At 42.2% G+C, this 19,829-nt stretch overlaps 1 protein-coding gene across 3 annotated transcripts in view; it reads right to left on the bottom strand.

The window, feature by feature from the left end:
- Positions 1-19,829, bottom strand: part of arhgap39 (Rho GTPase activating protein 39) — a 230,110-nt gene that overhangs the window by 71,121 nt on the left and 139,160 nt on the right. For all 3 annotated transcript variants that reach the window (XM_050055662.1, XM_050055660.1, XM_050055661.1), the window contains one exon: positions 3,087-3,503. In XM_050055662.1, coding sequence (XP_049911619.1) covers positions 3,087-3,503 — 417 coding nt within the window. The remainder of the gene's footprint in view (positions 1-3,086; positions 3,504-19,829) is intronic.

Raw genomic sequence — 19,829 nt, 5'->3', positions numbered from 1 at the left:
AGAGTCTGCACTTTAAGCAGGTATTCATTGTTTCATTTAAAACCCATTGTGGTGGTGTACAGAGCCAAAATGACGACAACTGTATCATTGTCTAAATAATTATGGACCTGACTGTATCTACTGTGTGTGTACTATGCGTGTGTATGCAGGTCTTTGCACAATATTAGATGTCCTCTGTTGTTCTTGCAGTGTGTATTCACTATACAGTATGTCTATGTCCTGATTAATTCAGACACTGCATATAAAAGGAGGACAAACATACAAACTGTGAGAGAATGAGCCACTTTAATCTATCCTCTCCTCTCTTCTTCATACTGATCTCCTCTCCTTCTCTCTGCCTTCTTTCTCTCCATTCATCCCTCCCTCACTTCCTCTTTTAATAGGATCCTTAGTGTGTGCAGGGAGGTAGAGTTGTGTGGAGGTCAAAAGCTCCCATCTGTCACAGAGGAAGCTGTGTGGTCTATGACAAACTGCCTGTCCTGCTCTCCTTAACAGCATTTACTCTCTAGAGAGACCATCTTCAGCCAGACACTTACTGTAGCTTCCACTCTAAATACACTGCTAACTGCTATAACTACATGCAGGTGGTGAACCAATGGGACAAGACAATAGCATGACATTTGATTCTACTTCAGATATGCCGCTCTAAACCACCTTGCTGGACAGATGAACAGACAGATGAACCAACTGTCACTAGGTGGTATCTTTATACTGGACCTTTTTTATACAAGCTTTCACATAAATTACAAGTGAATCAGGTTCCACCTTCAACTACTGTGTGTACAGACTGTACAGAGTGTGCACGACTTCACTTTTGTGTGTGCAGGTGTTTCTAATGCAGTTTTTCAACAGAGGCGGGAATAAAGGGTAGATATTTCATTTCACTGTTGGGGAGGACAATAAAAATAACTAGAATTACTGCCTTGCAGTTGCCTCAACAAACAAGTCAAGTTGCACTTACGGTTTACATCCATGTCTGTGAAAACACAGATGCTTCACACACATCTTCCCCCACAACAGCACAGAAGATCTATACAATCAGCACAGTTTCAAGGTGGACACCCAAGATGAGTGTCACCAGTTCAATATCTGACCAAATGTCTCCCCTTCTGTTCCTGAGATATGACGTTGAATAATGGCCAGAAATGTGTTTCTGTAGTATACTGTGATGTTACAGTGAAGTTGACCTTTGACCTTTTGGATATAAAATGTCATCACTTCATTATTTCATCTATTAGACATTGAATTTTTGTCATAATTAGTGCATGAATTCTTGAGTTATGGCCAAAAACACATATGTGAGGCCATGTGACCTTGTCCTTTGACCACCAAACTCACCACCAAAGTCTAATCTGTTCATCTTTGAGTCGAAGTGGATGTTTGTGCCAAATTTGAAGAAAATTCCCCAAAGTGTTCTTGAGATACCATGTTCACAAGCATGAGACAGCAAACACGAAAGCATAATGCCATAATGCCACGGCTACAGCCAGTGGGGCTGTCGGCAGGTCAGTAGGGTAGTTCAGTACTGGCCTGACAAATCTGTGTCACTGTAGATTTCTCATTCAGCAACATACAGTAGAGACAGAGTCTGTAATTGTCTCTAAGAACAGTGCTTTGCCGTTCCTCTGAGTGCACACAATGTGAATAACTGGCTACAACAGCCAGGACACTTGCACACTGTATACTGCTGTGTGTGTGTGTGTGTGTGTGCGTGTGTGCGCATTTGTGCGTGCGTCACTGAAGTAAAGAAGACATTTACAGGACACCGTGACCCCAGCCAGGCATATCCACCAATCACTGCAGACTGCAGCAGATTACAGCAAATCGGCAAACCTAGAAACCAGGGGGGGANAAGGGGGGGGGGGGGGGGGGGGGGCACTGAGTGTAAAGAGAGGTGAGAGGCTCTGAAGGTGAGAGAGGACAGAAATTAATGGACAGTGACGGAAACAGAAAGGAGGGGATGGGTTGATAAGACAGCAAGAGATAGCAAGAAAAGAAAGAGAGGGAGTGACACTAGAACGGAAGGAAACAGTCTAATGCTGACCTTTAACAGGAAAACTAATGCTTTTATGTAATGTGGGGTTATATAAAGTGGCTTTCCACCTATTGCTTTATGTTATGAGAGAATATTTTCAGAGTCATGTGAGATTCTGGCTGAATATTCAAATGCAGAACCTTGCTCTGTTCAGCATCTATTTAGCCTCTCTCCAGGCAGCACATGGCATCAAGGGTTACCAATATTCTAGGAACAAGAAGAGCAGTAACGCAACGTTTAAGTTGATGAATCTACTGTTAACACAAGTAGAAAATGTGTTTTTTTTCCCCACACCCAAATCATCACTCTTAATATATGGTCTTCATATCTGGACATTTGCAAACCGGAGACATGGACATGGAATTCTGCTTTGATACATGATAAGGCTTGAACGTGAAGAGCACAAATATACACAACTATTTTTTCATGTAGGCTGCAATTTATAAGAGCCACAAAAGGCTTCAGAGAACTCTCTTCTTATATGTACTCCAACGGCTGTAAACAGAATTTGATGTGTAAAAGTTGGTAGATTCTTCTTTAATGTTAAGACTTTAGACAGAAAAGCCGTGTTTCCACAAAAACCTTTCAGAATAGTACCTTTTGTACCGCACCTAATCCATACAGACATGGACCTAGACCCTGGATCTGTTTAACATATCCACTGCAGACAGTACTCTTAAATTTAGGTTACTCTTCGTGACTGGTCTGCCGAGTTTCGCTGTATTTCCTCTTCACCAGTGATGCAGAGGAACGTCTGCACCTCGTTTATTGTCCATCTAACATGGTTGTACACAGACAATTTCCCCAGAACAAAAAGAACAGGCTGGAGTGAGAGTCTCTCTCAATGACAAAAATAGGGACAGTGAAAAAAAAGCACTACTGGTTCCATCTACAACTCTTCACCATAGAAACGTAAAAATAATTGTTCTAATATGTATCAGACTGAACTGAGCTGAACTGAATCAGACTGCTTGGTGGAAACAAGGCTTAATAAATTGGTCTTGTCTGTTAGATTGCAGTTTGCCTGCCTCTATCAGGTGACTCATCTTACCTGTCTGCCTCCTCTCTGTTGCCCTGTTTTTCAGAGAGCTCCTGATCGAGGGAGGAGGAAGTACTTCCCTCTCGGCTGACCCCGCTGTTGCGTCCGGGGCTGTTGTCAGCTGATGCTCTCCCTCCTCCTCCACCTGCAGGACGGGGGTTAGTAGCATCAGTGTGCTGCTTCAGAGTCTGCAGCTTGGCCAGGGGGATGATGTCACAGCCCTGGGGCCGGTGCCACACTGTGCGCTGGGTGGAGGCATTGTAGTAGTAGAAGCGCGAGGTGTTGGGATCAAACAGCTCCCACCACTGGTTGTCACCAGTCCGCTTGATGCGAACACCCTGAGGAGGGTCCCACACACACTCGCCTGTCAGCAGGTTGGCGTACATACGCTCCCGCGTGCGCGGCTCGATGATCTCCACCCACTCCAACCTGTAGGAGGAGAGTTTAGAATGAGCAAATTGACTGTGGAATAAAAAGTGACCTCTGACTACTGGAGGTCCACCTCTGCCTGCAAAAACAACTGACAACAGTTCACTGTGCACCTAGCAGCAAACCAGCATGATAACTTCAAATAGAAGCAGGAGCATTTTTGATTGCCATTTCAGGAGCAACAGGCCTCTTTAGAGTTTAAAAGAGAAGCAGGAAAAAGAATATCTTATAGAATTTCTCAAGAATATCCTATTTATTGCTTCCCCCTCGATCGGGAATCAGGAGCACTACACAATCTGAAACACTGCTTCTGTAGTTTGTCTGTACAGCACCCCTTACTGACAGACATTACAGAAAGAATACAAAAAGGTTTTAAAATGTTTCCATCAATCAAAACTATAATGATTAATGATTAAAGGAACGCAATTCAGGAATGCAATTAAGGCAGAGCCCCGTAAGTACCATAGTATGATTAGACTTTTAATCCAATATGGAGAGTGTTCTGATTTTAATTAATGTATAATTAACCAATATGTACACACAGACAAGCGGCAGCATGTGAGCCACTCTCTGCATACTTGTGTACCTGAAGACGTTTTAACCAATACTTATCCAGCTTTAATTTTCAATAAGACCTACTTCAAACTCACATAGTTCCACACATTCCCACAACAACAACAACAACAACCACAGACTTAAATGCATTGCTCAAAGGCACCTGTGCTAGGGCAGGTTCTCTTTCATTCTTTGCACTTAGATTTATCCTGATCAATATGGAGCTTTTTTCCTATCTTTATTCAAGAGGGTGTTCTATCAGTTTGAGAGCATTATTTATTGATTTCACGTTAAGATTTTGTAATATTATCCCTCAAAACCCTGCCCTTGCACTCAAATAGCCTCTGCTTGCGCTTAGATCTACTCTGTTTCTGCTCAAACTGTGTGCTCGCACTCAGATACCATGTTGCTTGCACAGATTTCCTGCTCGAGTTTCGGCTTTTCTCCTCACGCTCAAACTGCTTCTGTGCACTCGCGGAATTTCTGCTCTCAGATTTCTGACCTGCTCTTGGATTCTTTTGTGTAGCAACCCTGTCAAAATCCCCCAACCAATAGAACGGCAGGTTTACTGTTGACCAATGATATGATCATATCATTGGTCAACAGTTAGTTTTAGAGTGTCCTGTCTGGGCAGGTACATTTCAACTGGGTTCATCCACTCTTCTTCCCTTGCTTTCTTTACACACACGTTTACACACGTGCGCCATTTATATACATATATATATATATATATATATATATATTCTATGTGGCTATTATAGTAAAAAAAATACAGGTGCACATGTGTAAATTAACAGCCCCTTTATCTCCTTGATGCCTGAATGTGTTTACAATTATATAAAAAAAAAAATAATTACATGTGCTTTTGCTTTCAAGCTGATGCGAAATTATGTGGAGATTGTTAATTTGTCTTTAGCACATACAGTATAATAGATTTTTTATAATAATAAAACACATTTTCCCGTCTCAGGTATGTAGATTTTATTGAAGCCACACAATTATTTTCAATGTCCTGACTATAGCACCAGCTATTACAAGCCAATGTGAAACAGAGCTCAAGCTTTTCACTTAGAGCACTGATGCAAGGAAGTGCATCATGATTTCCATCGGAGTCTTCATCACTGCTGTCACATCCTGTTGTCAGAACTCTCACTACTGCTGCTTTCATCACCTGGTATAGAAAAAAGAAATCACTATAGAAAAGTGCAGACATTTTTATCTACATTACATACACATCATGTACACATGGTATTTTTATCTACATTACATACACATCATGTACACATGGTTACATTCACAAACATTTGGCCATATGTAAACGACAAAAAGCTGAAAGTCTGCACGAAATTATAGCATTATTACTGCTGTTTTTTTAATAAGAATATTTATTTGGCCTTTTGCTGCTGTTTTTTTAATAAGAATATTTATTTGGCCTTTTGCTTTATGACAGCATGAAGTGGGGAAATAGAGAATGGGGGAATGATACGGGCCGCAGGCTGGGGTCGAGCCCGCGACTGCTGCAGCGAGGCGGTGCCTCTGTGCATGGGGCCTGTGCATGCTGCGTACAGACTACACTCCTACACCAGGTGATGAAAACGGCAGTGATAGGGGCGTCTGTAGCTGTTACTGCCGTTTTCATCACCTGGTGTAGGAGTGTAGTCTTCATCACTATCCCCACTGTCATTGAGACAGCTGTTGTCCCTTTCGACTGGTCGAACCCTGGTTTTAAGTCCACCTGGTCTCTTCCCACAGAACACTGATGCATTCATTTTGTTCTGTGTTGTGAAAAAGCACAGAAATTGCATTTATATCCCAGCATGCTATTTTTATAATATTTATAGAAATTAACTAGAATGGCATTTCCCAAAGGAAACACATGTGAGTGCTGAAATCTATATAAATACAGCATTATTTCTATGCTGCCGTTATGGTCGAATGTAGCCAAATTCGCAACAAACAGAAATCTTCAAATAACGTAAAATATATTCACCACATGAAGTCTATTACAATATGTCAGCTGTAGAAGCAAACAATAAGCTGGTACGTATTTTTTTATCTTAGCACAACTTACCTCATATTGGACAATTTCTCCAAATTTGCAGCCTCCACATGCAGCGGTTGTTAGCCAAAGCGTTAGCTTCCATGAACCAGATGTAGTTCTCACTCCGACCGGTCCTACAAGAAACCAGTGCTTGAAAAAGGTTCCTAGGTACGTACTTAATATGCACAAACTGGCACTGGGGGAATACGCTATCTCGGCTGCAGTCTGAATGGAAGCGGTATGATGCGAATTCACGACAATCGGCGTCATTCCAAAAGCAAGAAAGCAAGGGAAGAGCATTTAATAAAGCCCTGGAGGGTGGGAGTGGATGAACCCGGTTAAAGAGTACCCGCCCGGATGGGACACTGAAACTAAAGCGAGCGCGCCCACAAGGAGGCAGGGATCATTTCATTGGTCAACAGTAAACCTGGTGTTCTATTGGCTGGGGGATTTTGACAGGGTTGTTTCACAAAAAAATCCAAGCGCAAGGTAAAGATCTGAGAGCAGAAAATCCGCGAGCGCACAGAAGCAGTTTGAGCGTGAGGAGAAAAGCCGAAACTCAAGCAGGAAATCTGTGCAAGCAACATGGTATCTGAGTGCGAGCACACAGTTGGAGCAAAGATAGAGTAGATGTAAGCGCAAGCAGAGGCTATTTGAGTGCAAGGGCAGGGTTTTGAGGGACAATATTACAAAATCTGAACGTGAAACCAATAAATAATGCTCTCAAACTGATAGAACACCCTCTTGAATAAAGACAGGGAAAAAGCTCCATAGATCAACACACCGATGACCTTTTTGAAAACAATCAAGAAGACATCCACTGTATTTATAACTCAGTGCCTGTACAGAGGCCAGTTTCAATTCTTATTTCAAAATGTTCTCAAGGTCACAGTGACCTTGACCACTAAAATCTAATCTGTTTATCACTGAGTCCAAGTAGATATTTGTGCCAAATTTGAAGAAATTCCCTCAAGCTGTTCTTGAGATATTGTGTTCACAAGAATAAGATGGATGCGAGATCACAGTGACCTTCACCTCTGACCTATGACCACATAAAACTAACCAATTTATTGTTGAGTCCAAGTGCCAAATTTGAAGAAATTCCCCTGAGGCGTTCTTGAAATATCATGTTCACAAGGATGGGATGGACAGAAGGACAACCCTGAAAACAATGCCTCTGGCCATGGCTATTGCTGGTGCGGAGGTATAAAAACATATTTTGTGAGGTCACAGTGACCTTTGACCCAGTGGCGTATCCAGGACATTTTTACTGGGGTGGCCAAGATGGGACACAAAGCTAGTATGGGGTGGCCATGGCATAGCGAAGTATAATGCCACGTACGCAGCCAACCCCGGTTCGAATCCTGGCCGGAGGACCTTTGCTGCATGTCACATCCCCTCTCTCTCCCGTGATTTCCTGTCTCGTAACTGTCAAATAAAGGTGTCTATGCAGGTAAAAAAATATTTTTATAAAAAGAGTCTTTTTTTTTTATTCCATTTCCACCTATCATAGTCCTCAGGAATCTCTGGTTATTTTAACATGTCGATTTTTAATCAGTAATTATGTTCAGGATAGGGTACAAATTTTCTAAGAGCCATTTCCTTATAGTGGATTAAAGTCCTCATCTCTTCACAAGTTTGATTAGGGTAGCAATATTCAACTGCTCTTAACTCATCCTATAGAATAACATTAATCAGTCATCGGCTCATCATCTGTGTCACCTGTATTGTTACCTGTGTTTGCTCTACTAATTGAGGCGCCATTTTGTGATTACATAAAAACACAGCAATCCAGGCAACAGAACAAACCAAAAAATTCAAATCAANTGGTTAGGGTTAGGAAAAGATCATAGTGTGGGTTAAAATGAAAAAGAAAGTGGCAAACACATAAGCTGTGAGCCTGCGTCGCCTCAAGCCTTTCCCAGCTGACCCAGAGCTGGTCGCGGAGCCGCCGGGAGCCGTTCAGCACTGCGGAGAGCTCCCCACACAACCCTGACCCCAGAGTTAATAACAGGATGTTATGGTGTTTCATTCTCTCCTCTCTATGACACTTGTATCTCAACCAGTAGCCTACTTTTGTTGCGTTGCTGATCCTCTATAGTACACAAATACAGTAATAATCACATATCGGAACAACGGGACATCGGACTAATGAGAGGTCGGAACAATGAGAGGTTGAAACAATGCTATGGCACCGTATGAAAATGTGCAAAAAGTGGTTTTCAACCCAGACAGTATTCATGTCCAAGGCCCTGATGAAGGCATAAATTGAAACGTTGGCTTTGATTCAGCGTGCCGTTTTTATCCAGCAGTTCTGCAGTTGACGCTGTCACTGTGACTGTCCTCCTGTTTCATTAGCAGCAGCAGCAGCAGATGCGGCGTGCTCATCTCATGGCTGATGGCTCACCTATCAGACCTGCATGGCCATTGGCCAAACGTCTGCTGAGCAGAAATCAGATCTCACAGCCTCAGTACGACCATTACTGTGTTAGTTAAAAATGTAAAACTGGCCCTAAATCAGCTGATTACCTGTCATCATTGATTGGCAGCATTTCTCTTGTTTCTTTTGTTGACGGACTTGACCAACTACCTATCAGATCTGGGGTGACCACAGGGGTGGCCAATGAGTTTTCAGGGGTGGCCCCGGCCACCCCAGGCCACCCCTTAAAATCACCATTGCTTTGACCACCAAAAGTTTATCAGTTTATCCTTGGATCTGAGTGGACATTTGTGCCAAATATAAGGAAAATCCTTCAAGGCAAATGAACATACATATACAGCCATATGTAAGGATGGACTGACAGATAGACAGATAGACAGACAGACAGACACAACAGAGCGTGGCTCGGGCCGCATTTTCCTGACCGAACCCAACCCAAGTCCGAGACAGTTATCACCGAGCCCAGCCCGAACCCGACAGCCTTTCTGATTTTTAAGTCTGAACCCTACCCGAGCCCAACGCAATTTGTTTCCTGACATAGTTATTGTTATCATGGTTACAGCTTTTCTGTTTACCATGATCACTAGAGATGCAACGGTCCTCTGAAAAATATTGAACCGTTCGGTCTGCCCTGCACGGATCAATACGCCCTTATGGACAGCGGGTTTTCGGTTTTGCAATTAATTTTGCATTGATGCTTTACAGGCCACTGTGTGTGTGTGTGTGTGTGTGTGTGTGTGTGTGTGTGTGTGCGTGTGTGTGCCTGTCCACGGGCTGAGTCCATGGATGTATAAAGAGAACGGCCGAGTCAGCCTGCTGCACAAAAGCCCTCCCTGCGAGTTAATGTCCAATCACTGTTGTGGCTCCGCCCACTCACCCCCTCACACTGGAGGCGGGGAAAGTGACGCTCACCTCACACAGAAAATAAGCAGAAAAAAACAAACATAAAGAGCCATGGCAAGCGCAAGCAGAGGATTTGAGAGACATAAGTCTGAAGAAGCATGATGATTGTTCTCTTTCTGCACAAAACGCGTACCGAAACTGAAGTGAAACCGTGGCCCGAAAACCGAGGTACGGTACGGACCGTGGCTACTCCAAAATAATGCCTCTGGCCATGGCTGTCACCAGAATAGAAGCATATTAAAATGTCTGAAGGCACAATTTTCTCTAGACAGTAGGTGTTATATTTCTTATGGTATGCAACAATCATTGGAAACTGTTAAACAATGGGATCATGTAAATGTCCTCATCAGACTGTTTACATACAGTCATGGCACAACTCGCACTATTGTGTGCATATAAACATTTCAGCTGTTTAGAATTCTGAATGCTCTTGAAAATATAAAATGTACCACTTCCTGTGCTGCAGAATGTTCTTTCTGGGACACTCTTTGGGACACTTCTTAACATATTTATTTTGTTTTACTGTGAACCTCAGCTCAGAATTTAAACGTAACAATTATACAACAGGCCAACAGAACAAAAATGTTTTGTTTAGTGACAAGCGACACAAGATAAAAGTGTGCAGCAGGTTGTTAATGAGCCACATTACAAAAATGCAAAGGGATTACACAGAGCTATCACATACAGTATTATGAATAATAAAATAGAGGCCCACTCACATAGCTCTGCACATCGCAGTCTGCTCCTCCATATGTTTGCTGACACACACACACACACACACACACACACACACACACACACACACACACACACACACACACACACACATTAAAATGACTAACGCACGCCTACACGGCAAAACACAGACACATATATGTGCCAAAATACACACACACACACACACACACACACACACACACACACACACACAGAGTTGGGTCATTGGTGAGGAAATTACGTATGGAGTATTTAATACATTTCCCGAAGACTTACCATAACCACTCCTTGCCTTACCATGATAACCCTAACCTTTACCTAACCCCAGCCTTTACCTAACCAAACCTAATCCTAACCCTAACCACTTACCTAAAAATCAGCTATATTTCCCAAACTAGGTACACAGCTATTGTACCCCCAGCGAATTGGTCTTGAGTCTGATTTGTGTGTCTGAAGGTAACTTACTTCACACACACACACACACACACACACACACACACACACAGTTAATAAATGAACATGTGAACAGGATGATGACAATACACAGCCTGCATGTTTGCTGCATGTTGCATGGTCTTTAGAGCAGTTGTTGACGGATGACAGGTCAATCAGTAACTGCATGTCAGTTCATCTGAGTTTAACAGAGGAGGATGCAGCAACAGAGGACAATGGAGTGATGCTGACAAAGACTTCAGGACCAGTCATTTGGCATGAGTTTGGAAAATGTCCCAGAAGCAGCACAAACTGTGGTGATAATGGCACAAAATCCCAAACCAACGATGAATGTATTAAATAAGTGATGTGTCTGTATGAATATCTGACATATAGATCTCATTCCTCTGTGCCACAAAGCTCCATTATTGTCCAAACACTATTAAAAACACATCAGTTAGCTGTAATGGGTGACATGTTCCTTCGTTACAATCGGTCTTCGACAGGGGGTCCTCAGAGTTACTGCAGGGGGACCGCCAAATTACTGCTTGATAATGTAAGTTTTAATTTAAGTTGTTTTTTTCTCCAAATATTAAAATAGGTTGGAAAATACACATGAACATGAATCCAACAAAATCATTTTAATTAACAGTACATTAACATTAATGATAGGCTAACTGTGGATCCTTGTGCAATCATGTGAGTTAGCTAATGCTAAATCACTGTGTGGCACCTATCCATAACAGCAAGGTGAACTAGTTAGCTAATAGTTATGTACTATTGAAACATATTGGCCAATTAGCTGTATCATATTACAAGTACAGAAATTTTTGTGAGATCATTTTGTAACTTTTCAAGCAAGAGACTCCGTCACACCATCCACCTCAGATCCCACCAGTGAAAGAACATAGAGTGAGGCTCACGCACCTAACCATGATAAAACTGCTGCTGGCTTAGCAGCTACAGGCAAACGCAAACAAGCAAAGAATTCAGAGAATTATCTCAAGTGCAACTCAATTTTATAAATTATATACGTAGGGGGTCCCTGCTCCATCTCTCTTTCAGCTAAGAGGTCCTCGGCCTGAAAAACATTGAAGACTCCTTCCCTACAGCACCATCAATCCCCACAATGAATGAATCTGACACTGAAAATCTTCTCCAACAAATGCACTATTTCCGTCTGAGTTTGACTAACAAACACTGATGTTTTAGGTAATTACAGAGCTTTTGAAAAATGTAATCATCCCACTAAAGACTAAAGGTGGAGTGAAAAAAACGATAAAGCATAGTATCGCGATATTGTATTGATACAAGGACTTCATTGATCTTTTATTACATACAGACATTAGGCTTTATAAAATAAAACTGAATTGAATTGAATTGATATGACACGTGATTTGCAAGCAGTGTCATGTGGGAATAAAATACTCTGGGAATACAACAAGCCAATTAGCTGACGCTAAATCCACTCCGCAAAAAAAAACACTGGACACACTAAACTTGACAAAACGACCATCCAGCTCTGGGAGAGCTAAGAAAATAACACAGTTCATCACCTACTCCATGTGCAAAGATCTGTGTCCATACAGTGTTGTTGAAAACGAAGGCTTTTGTTACATGCTAAAAACACTGGAACACAGGTATGTGACTCCGTCCTGACCTTTTTTTTTTTTTTTTACCGACACAGCCATACCCAAGCTCTGCAGAGAAGTGAAACATAAAGTTGAAGAATCTTTGAGTACAGCAGGAAGGGAGGCATTAATCTGTGATGCCTGGACTTCAAGGACAGTGGATTCATATGTGACTATAACAGCACATCACCTCACAGAGGACTGGCGACTGCTGTCTCACGTTCTCCAAACTAGAGCAGAATCACACCAGAAAGTCACACCAGAGCAATACTGCAGACCTCCTGCAAAATGCAGCATAAGAATGGGGGATTGTGGTTTTAACAGACAACGTTCCTGATGTTCTACCAGTCTGTCATGGCCAGTGTCCTCTTCTATGCTGTGGTATGCTGAGGAGGCAGCATTAGGAAGAAGGATGCTGGATGGCTGGACAGACTGGTGAGGAAGGCAGGCGCTGTTGTTGGTATGGAGCTGGAGTCTCTGACTTACGTGGAGGGGAAAAGGTCCCTGAGCAAGCTACTGACAGTCATAGACAATGACCACAACCCGCTTCACAAAGCTTTCACACAACTGAGGAGCGTGTTTAGTGGCAGACTGGATGCCTTAATTTCCTTCGGGATGAGCAAAGTATCTCTCTATCCATCTAACATGGGTGTTGCCATTCATTTAGCGGGATACCTGCGTGAGAAGTGTTTGGCTCACGCACTTAATCTGGCCTTGCAGACGGCGGTCAATCTGCCATCAGTTCAGTTTGTCAGGTGTATGCAGCATTTCTGACAGGTTTCTTGATGTGTTGGTCATTTTGCCTGCTTTTCATCACATTTTGCTGCAATAAAATTATTAGTCAGGCGCTGACAAAGTTTTCCTTTGGGGAAATAATTTGCAGTTGGAAAAAAGGTAATAAATTGCAATATATTTCAATATATTTTATCCCAATACTCAGCATATCACAATACATTTAATATTGCAATAATATTTTATTTTGACCTAAGTATCATGATAATATGGTATTGTGGGTCCTTTGGTGATTCCCACCCCTACTAATGACCTGCACCATATGCAACGAGTTGCTGCCATCCGCCACTTTCCACCTGGTTACACCAAGAGAGATCTGGTGTTGGTGTCATTGATGGCCACTTTCTTTGATGGAGAGACAATCAACCAATCAAAGCTTTATAGGTATGATTAAGAATGGGGATATCATCTTCAAACATAGCTAGCTAACTACCTACAGCAGTCACATTCATTTAAAATAGCAATATAAAAATGGCCACAACAAATGAAAAAGGGTGTATTTGAGATCACATTTGAAGTGCATTTGTGTTAAAAATAAAGCAGGGGGCTCTGCTGGTGAGCACATGTTATGTTAGGTTCTGTAGCAGTAAGACAATTAAATCTTATCCAAGAGTACTAGTCTCAGTAACATATCCATGGATTAGAAGGCTTGTCAGATGCCTAAACACAGCCCAGACATGATTTTACAACTCTGGAAAGGTATCATGGTGGTTTTATTCATTTGCTGGACTATTCTGCAGTGTTTTGATGGGACCCTCTGCATCATCGGACTGGCCCCATTCAAATAAAATAGGGGGCTACAGTTTTTTCAAGCAGAGTTGAAGTCGGTCTGAACGTGGCCTTTGTCCAGATATTAACACAATCTGGTCACTAATCTGAGAAAAACAGGTTCTTTGAGATCCACAGACACTGACAATCTCTCCCTAGTGAACACACAGGAATTAGAGCTGCTGAGCTGCTTATTTCACAGAGCAAATCAGTGACTGAGGTGTGGCTGGAGTGCATCTGAATCTGATGATCCACTCAGACCTGAGCAGTACTGACAGCATAGCTTAACGGATACATCTTATGCTTCTCCTCTGGATCAGGGAGACCCAGCATTGACCACAGTCCTGACAGCTGATGTATCACAGAAGGACTAAAGTGTAAGCACAGCAAAACATGACATTTCCAATACCCATGATGCACCTTATCCGATAAGACTAAATGTTGAAGTGTTGCTGCCCTCAGAGAGCAGGTCCCCACACATTTTAACCCCACCTGTACATGACATGTACAAAGCCTCATTAAGGTCATTTAGCTTGAGGTACCTCTGTGGTAAACAGGCAGCCAATTGCAGTTTTTAATTTATTTTATTTAACCTTTATTTAACCAGGAGGTCCCATTGAGATTAAAAACCTCTTTTTCAAGGGAGACCTGGCCAAGACAGGCAGCAGCATAAAATAAACACTGTTACAGACATAACATAACAAGGACAACATCATAAGAGTACATACAGTAAAAAGAGTAAATTAGTAACAATTTTTAAAAAAAAACTAGTTCATTGCACAGAATTAAGAGCACTGACAGCTTAAAGAAGCTGCCTCTAAGTCCTTAAGTTTAGATTTAGGCATCTAGTTTCCCGGCATGGCGCAGGGTGGCGAACCCCGTGCAGAGCTAGTTTTGAGCAGCGCAACCCGAGGTGCGCTCAGTTTGATAGTTTGGCAGACCGAGGTGCGCTGAGATGGGTGTGGCGGCGCAGCAGGGGGAGGTGTCGACAGATCCAGCTTGGCGCAGTGACAGTTTCGTGCCAAAAGGCTTCGCCGAAGGTGCGCTAAAAGCTCGCCAGCTGAAACCAGGTCTACTGTCAACGCAGGCGGAGCAGAGGTGGTGTAGCAGAAGTTTGGCTGACCGGCGGACAGTGCGCACACGTCACCAAAACCTCACAGGCAGGTTTACAGAATATCAGGCACATTAACAATGCAATAAATACCCAAAAAACACTATTCAATGCAACTATCTGCAATCAGCACATAAATGTATCTCTATATCGACTGTCCCGTCACATCTGATGTCAGATCAAAGGGGATTGGCACCGTTTGGCACATTTGGCACATGTAATGGAAACCTGTGGAGGTCTGCTCGCAGTTCCGTATATTCGGACACTGCGAGCTTGGACCTTCCGGACCAAAACATCAGTTTCCTCCTGGGAGAAGTTTGGCCGTCTGACGCTGCTGCTCTCTTCTGCCATGGTGAATTGAGTAAACTCTCATTACGCCTTCGTGCGGCGCATTTAAGGGCAAGGAGAGGGGCTCATTTGATTGGTGTGATGTGAATCGGCTGTGTAAAACCCACTCCACGCCTTCTTTCCTCCCTCTTTTCGACTTGCACAGGTAGGAGGGACGGAGGTGGGAAAGAGGAGTAGCTGCACCAGTGCGCACGGTGTGCCAAACTTGCAAAATCTGCCTGGCCACAGCCAGTTAGCGAAGCACAGGTGCAGTGCACCTCCGCCTCGCCCGGTCTGCGAAACTAGAGGCCTTAAACTTATTTAGAGAAACTAGGCAGTCCAGTTGTAAGATATTTTGCAGATTGTTCAATGCAGTGGGGGCAGAATAAGTAAATGCCTTTTTCCGAAGCTCAGTACTTAGTAGTTATTGGTGTTGTAAGAGAAAGAAAAGCTCAGAGAGGAGAGGTGACTTATTTTCTTCAGCACTGTTTTGGAGAGGACTTCTTGCTCATACAAGTCAAGGCAACAGAGAGAAACACAGAGCAAGCATATCTAAGTTTAAAACAACAATCAAAGAGAGTAGGAAAAGTGTGGATGCTGTGGCTCAAAGATAAACTCCCTGAAGCCTGAAATCTGAAACTATAATATGACAGCAACGCAATGCAGCCACTTTTCTAGAGCTATTGTCTTGAAGAGTTCCTTTTGTGATATAACTATCTATAGATCATCTTAATAAAGGAGGGATTGCAACCAGCTGAAACGTCTCCCAGTTAGAATTTCTTCAGTGTTCATTGTTCAGGAGCTTTTTACAGAGAGCCAAATTAATTGCAGTGATCTCTTACTCTCACAACACGAATCAGTCAGTCAAGCTGTTTGGCACGTTGCAGATGGCCACTTGCCCAGCATCCTCTAACATGGGCTCACCTCTTTTCTCTGATAACTTAATGTGTGCTCACCTTATTTTTAATCGAAACATTCAAGAGGTTTTTACTGGGAGCTAACTTATCTTATTAAACATCAGTGTTTGGGGTGCCTGGTGGCTTAGTGGGTAGAGCAGGCGTCCCATATATGATGGCAATGTCCTTGCCCTAGCAGCCAAAGCTTGATTCCAGCCTCAGGCCCCCTGCTGCAGGTCATCCCCTCTCTTTTCTCTCCCCCTTCATACTTTGACTTTCCTATCCAATAAAGGCTAAAAGCCAAAGAAATAATCTTTTAAAAAATCAGTGTTTTTCTGGTGTTCTCGTATCGGAGGGCCCTCTAACTATGGTGGCTGACACAAATATGTGAAAAAGTGGATGGCTTTGTTTGGTTTGCTAATTTTGGGCTACTACATGGTGGTGCAACATGGCAATCTCCGCAGACAAGGACCTGCTCTCTATATAGCTATAAACATCTCATAAACACACAAAAAACATATTAGTTTATATTCAATTTCTGCCAAAATATGCCCCTAAATCCTACACGTGCAAAAAATCCATAAATAGACATTTATTTCAAAACGATCCAGCCCCCTGCAAGAACAGGACGGACCACTAGGACAGACTCCTAGTTGAGACACAGTGATGTGAACCAGTTTATTTGAAAATAAAACTGAAACTGACACCTTCAGCTTCAGCAATAATCCAGCATTACATGGAAAACTGTGTGTGCATCTACAGTAAGTACAGCGGGCCAAATTTGAAACAGGAAGTTTCTGTTTACAGGGAGTTCTGTAAACTGCGATGTCTGATCGTCTCTCTGCTCATGTTTTTTGACATGCTGGACTTTTTTTTTTTTAACAATGTCCCAGTGTTCCCTGATCTCAGCTATAATGTTGTTATCATTTAGAGCAATTGTGGTCAAAATGGGAAAAAATACACAAGTAGTAAAAAACAGTGATTTAAATGCCTGGTGCTGAACTTAAGGACAACGATTTTTGTTACTGGTTTTGTTGGCAGTTTCCTTGTGATTCCAGACTTCTGCATCACCCTGTAGAGTTCACTGGCCGTGTGAATCATCTCTGCTCTTTAAGCTGCAGAGCCTTGTTGAGCAATGGGGCAGTCACAATTATTGCTAGCTACTAAGTGAGCTTGTGTGTGAGAGAGAGAAAGAAGAGAGAAAGAAATGGTACATCAGCTGTCACAATGAATGCTTGTCAAACGGAGCAGAACAGGCCAGTTAAAGAGAGAGATCCAGAGCGGAGAAAGTAGGATTAATTGGCCATAATTGGTTGATGTGTTGGTGTTCCAAATGACCCAGTTTAGGTGGTGACCCTCCTCCCTGTGCCCTGTGCTCTGAAAACTAATGTTGACTGAAAACTTTACAACAGGGTTTTAAAAACATGTCATGTCAAGGAAGCTCAAAGCAGGGCTTCTAAATCCATATTTTTTTTTACTGAGTAAAAATAATAACTGTTAGCTGCAAGTTGTCAGCCACTGGAAACTAGAGATGTACCAACTGCAAATTTCTTGGCAGATTTAGATTTCCAATTTTTTAAAAGTCTGACCTGCCAATACCAATTTTAGCCAATTCCGATTTCCGTCTTTCTAGAAACTACAATTGACAGCATACACAAACATATTTGGAACTTTTCTTAAAAGCCAAAAGAAACTTATATATTGGTTGATATATTAAAAATCCATATTTGATATCAAAGATGAGTGTCCCATTACGCATCTACAAAAATCTGAGTGAAAATACATTTTCATAACTTTTAGAAAACCTGGTTCAAAAACAGCTCATTTGGCCGCTCAAACCATTTCTCCAGGATTGTGAGAGTGTGGTCAGATCTCGCTAGATTGACGGCTAGATCAGCTCAAGTAATATTAACTTACCATTTTGTTTTACTTTCAATCATTGGCATTAAACTGTTTGCTACCACGGAATTATCTACCAAATCCATCGAAGGTACCCTACATAGTTGGAAGGCTAATTAAACTAGCTGGAAAACTAGGTTCGACCACCCAAATCTGTGTTTTGTATTTGGCTATTCCTCCAGGAAGCTAATTTGCGAATCCTAGGGTAGCGAAGGAATGGTCTGCTGTACGCTCCCACTGACTGGCTAGCACTTGTTGCTTTGGTTGGTTGGATTGGTTAGGTTTAAGCAACAGGAGTGGGATTGGTTATGGTGAGGGTAAGAATGTCAGGGTAAGCCAATCTGGGGCAAAGTAAGGCAGGCCATTCCTTTGCTATCCCAGGATTTGCAAATTTGTGCCTCTTAGAATGTGGCGATAATCATTTAAGCATTTTCCATTCACTTAGCTACATGTAATGTTTAGCATTAGCTTTCCTATGTGAAACTTTTGGGCTTATTATCAACTACTCAATAGTGTACCAGATATGTTAAATAATTGGCTAACTAGCAGATGAGGGTAGACCACCCATATTTGTGTTTTTATTAAGTTATACCTCTGGAATAAGAAGCTCAATGTTTTAGCATCCTCCATTCACTTATATGAAATGGTTAGCTTTATCTTTCCTATATAAAACTTAAAATGTTACTATCAACATAATTATCTTGACTAATTGGCTAACTAGCGACTAGTGACCACCAATATTTGTGTTTGTCAGACTCAGAAACTAAGTGTTTTAGCATTTACCATTCACATACATAAAACAGTTAGCATTAGCTTTGCTTTGCTACACTTTTGAGCTACTTATCAACTCCACATTTCCTACAGATTTGGGTAGTTTACCCCAACCTGCCAGTTAGCTTAACACAGTAGCTTACAAACCATGTGCAGCATTCATGGGAATGAATTAAACTTTTGTGAACAGGTCACAGCATGTTTGACAATACTTACGAGTTATTATGTGCTGCTTTTTGCAACATGATCTATTATGCAGCACATGTACATACTATGGAAACAGGATGGACCATATCTGAGACTGACCTGCTGACCACCGATCATGGCTGACCAAGCTAAAAATCTGTCAATTACGGTCACCAGCCAGTCAATCTGTGCATCTCTACAGGAAACTGGAATCTTGGTACATTCCTTTCATTCATTCAACCTTTGTTAAAGACAGTGAGAAACAAAAGCTAAATTTAACCCTATTAAGATCAAAGGATTAGTTCAACAGCTTGGGCAATACACTTATTCACTGTCTTGTGATAAGAAGTTTATATCACTCGTGTCTGTAAATGAATATGTAACTACAGCTGGTTAGCTTAGCCGAACACAGCTCGCCTGGCTCTGTCCAATGGCAAAAAAGGCACCTACAATCACTTACTTTTTAAGCTCAACAGTTCACACACCATATCTCATTTGTCCTAAAAACATGCACTATAGGCATCATTCTGTAATTCTTGCACAGGGTACACAAAGTCCTCCAAGTTTTTAGTTTGCCCTTGTGGACAAAATCACCAAATAACATACAAGTCCTTAGACCCAGATAACAACAGCGCTGTGCTGCTGTATTTAAAGCAGCTGTGCGGAACTTTTTACCATTAATAAAACTGTCCCTAGTTCGTATCACCCCCCCTTGAAGATCCGCATATTTATTTGAACCCAACAGCGACAAAAAAGCCTTTCTCTATATGGCTATTTAGCGTAGCCTCACTCGGGTCGGACACACAGCGGAAGTCAGCAAACCAGAATACGGCACCCGAGGCGGAAGTGATTCTGCT

The sequence above is a fragment of the Epinephelus moara genome, chromosome 10, assembly GCF_006386435.1.
Source record: "Epinephelus moara isolate mb chromosome 10, YSFRI_EMoa_1.0, whole genome shotgun sequence".
Taxonomy (NCBI): domain Eukaryota; kingdom Metazoa; phylum Chordata; class Actinopteri; order Perciformes; family Serranidae; genus Epinephelus; species Epinephelus moara.
The sequence above is the reverse complement of the archived record's forward strand: the minus strand, read 5'-3'. Positions and strand labels throughout refer to the sequence as shown.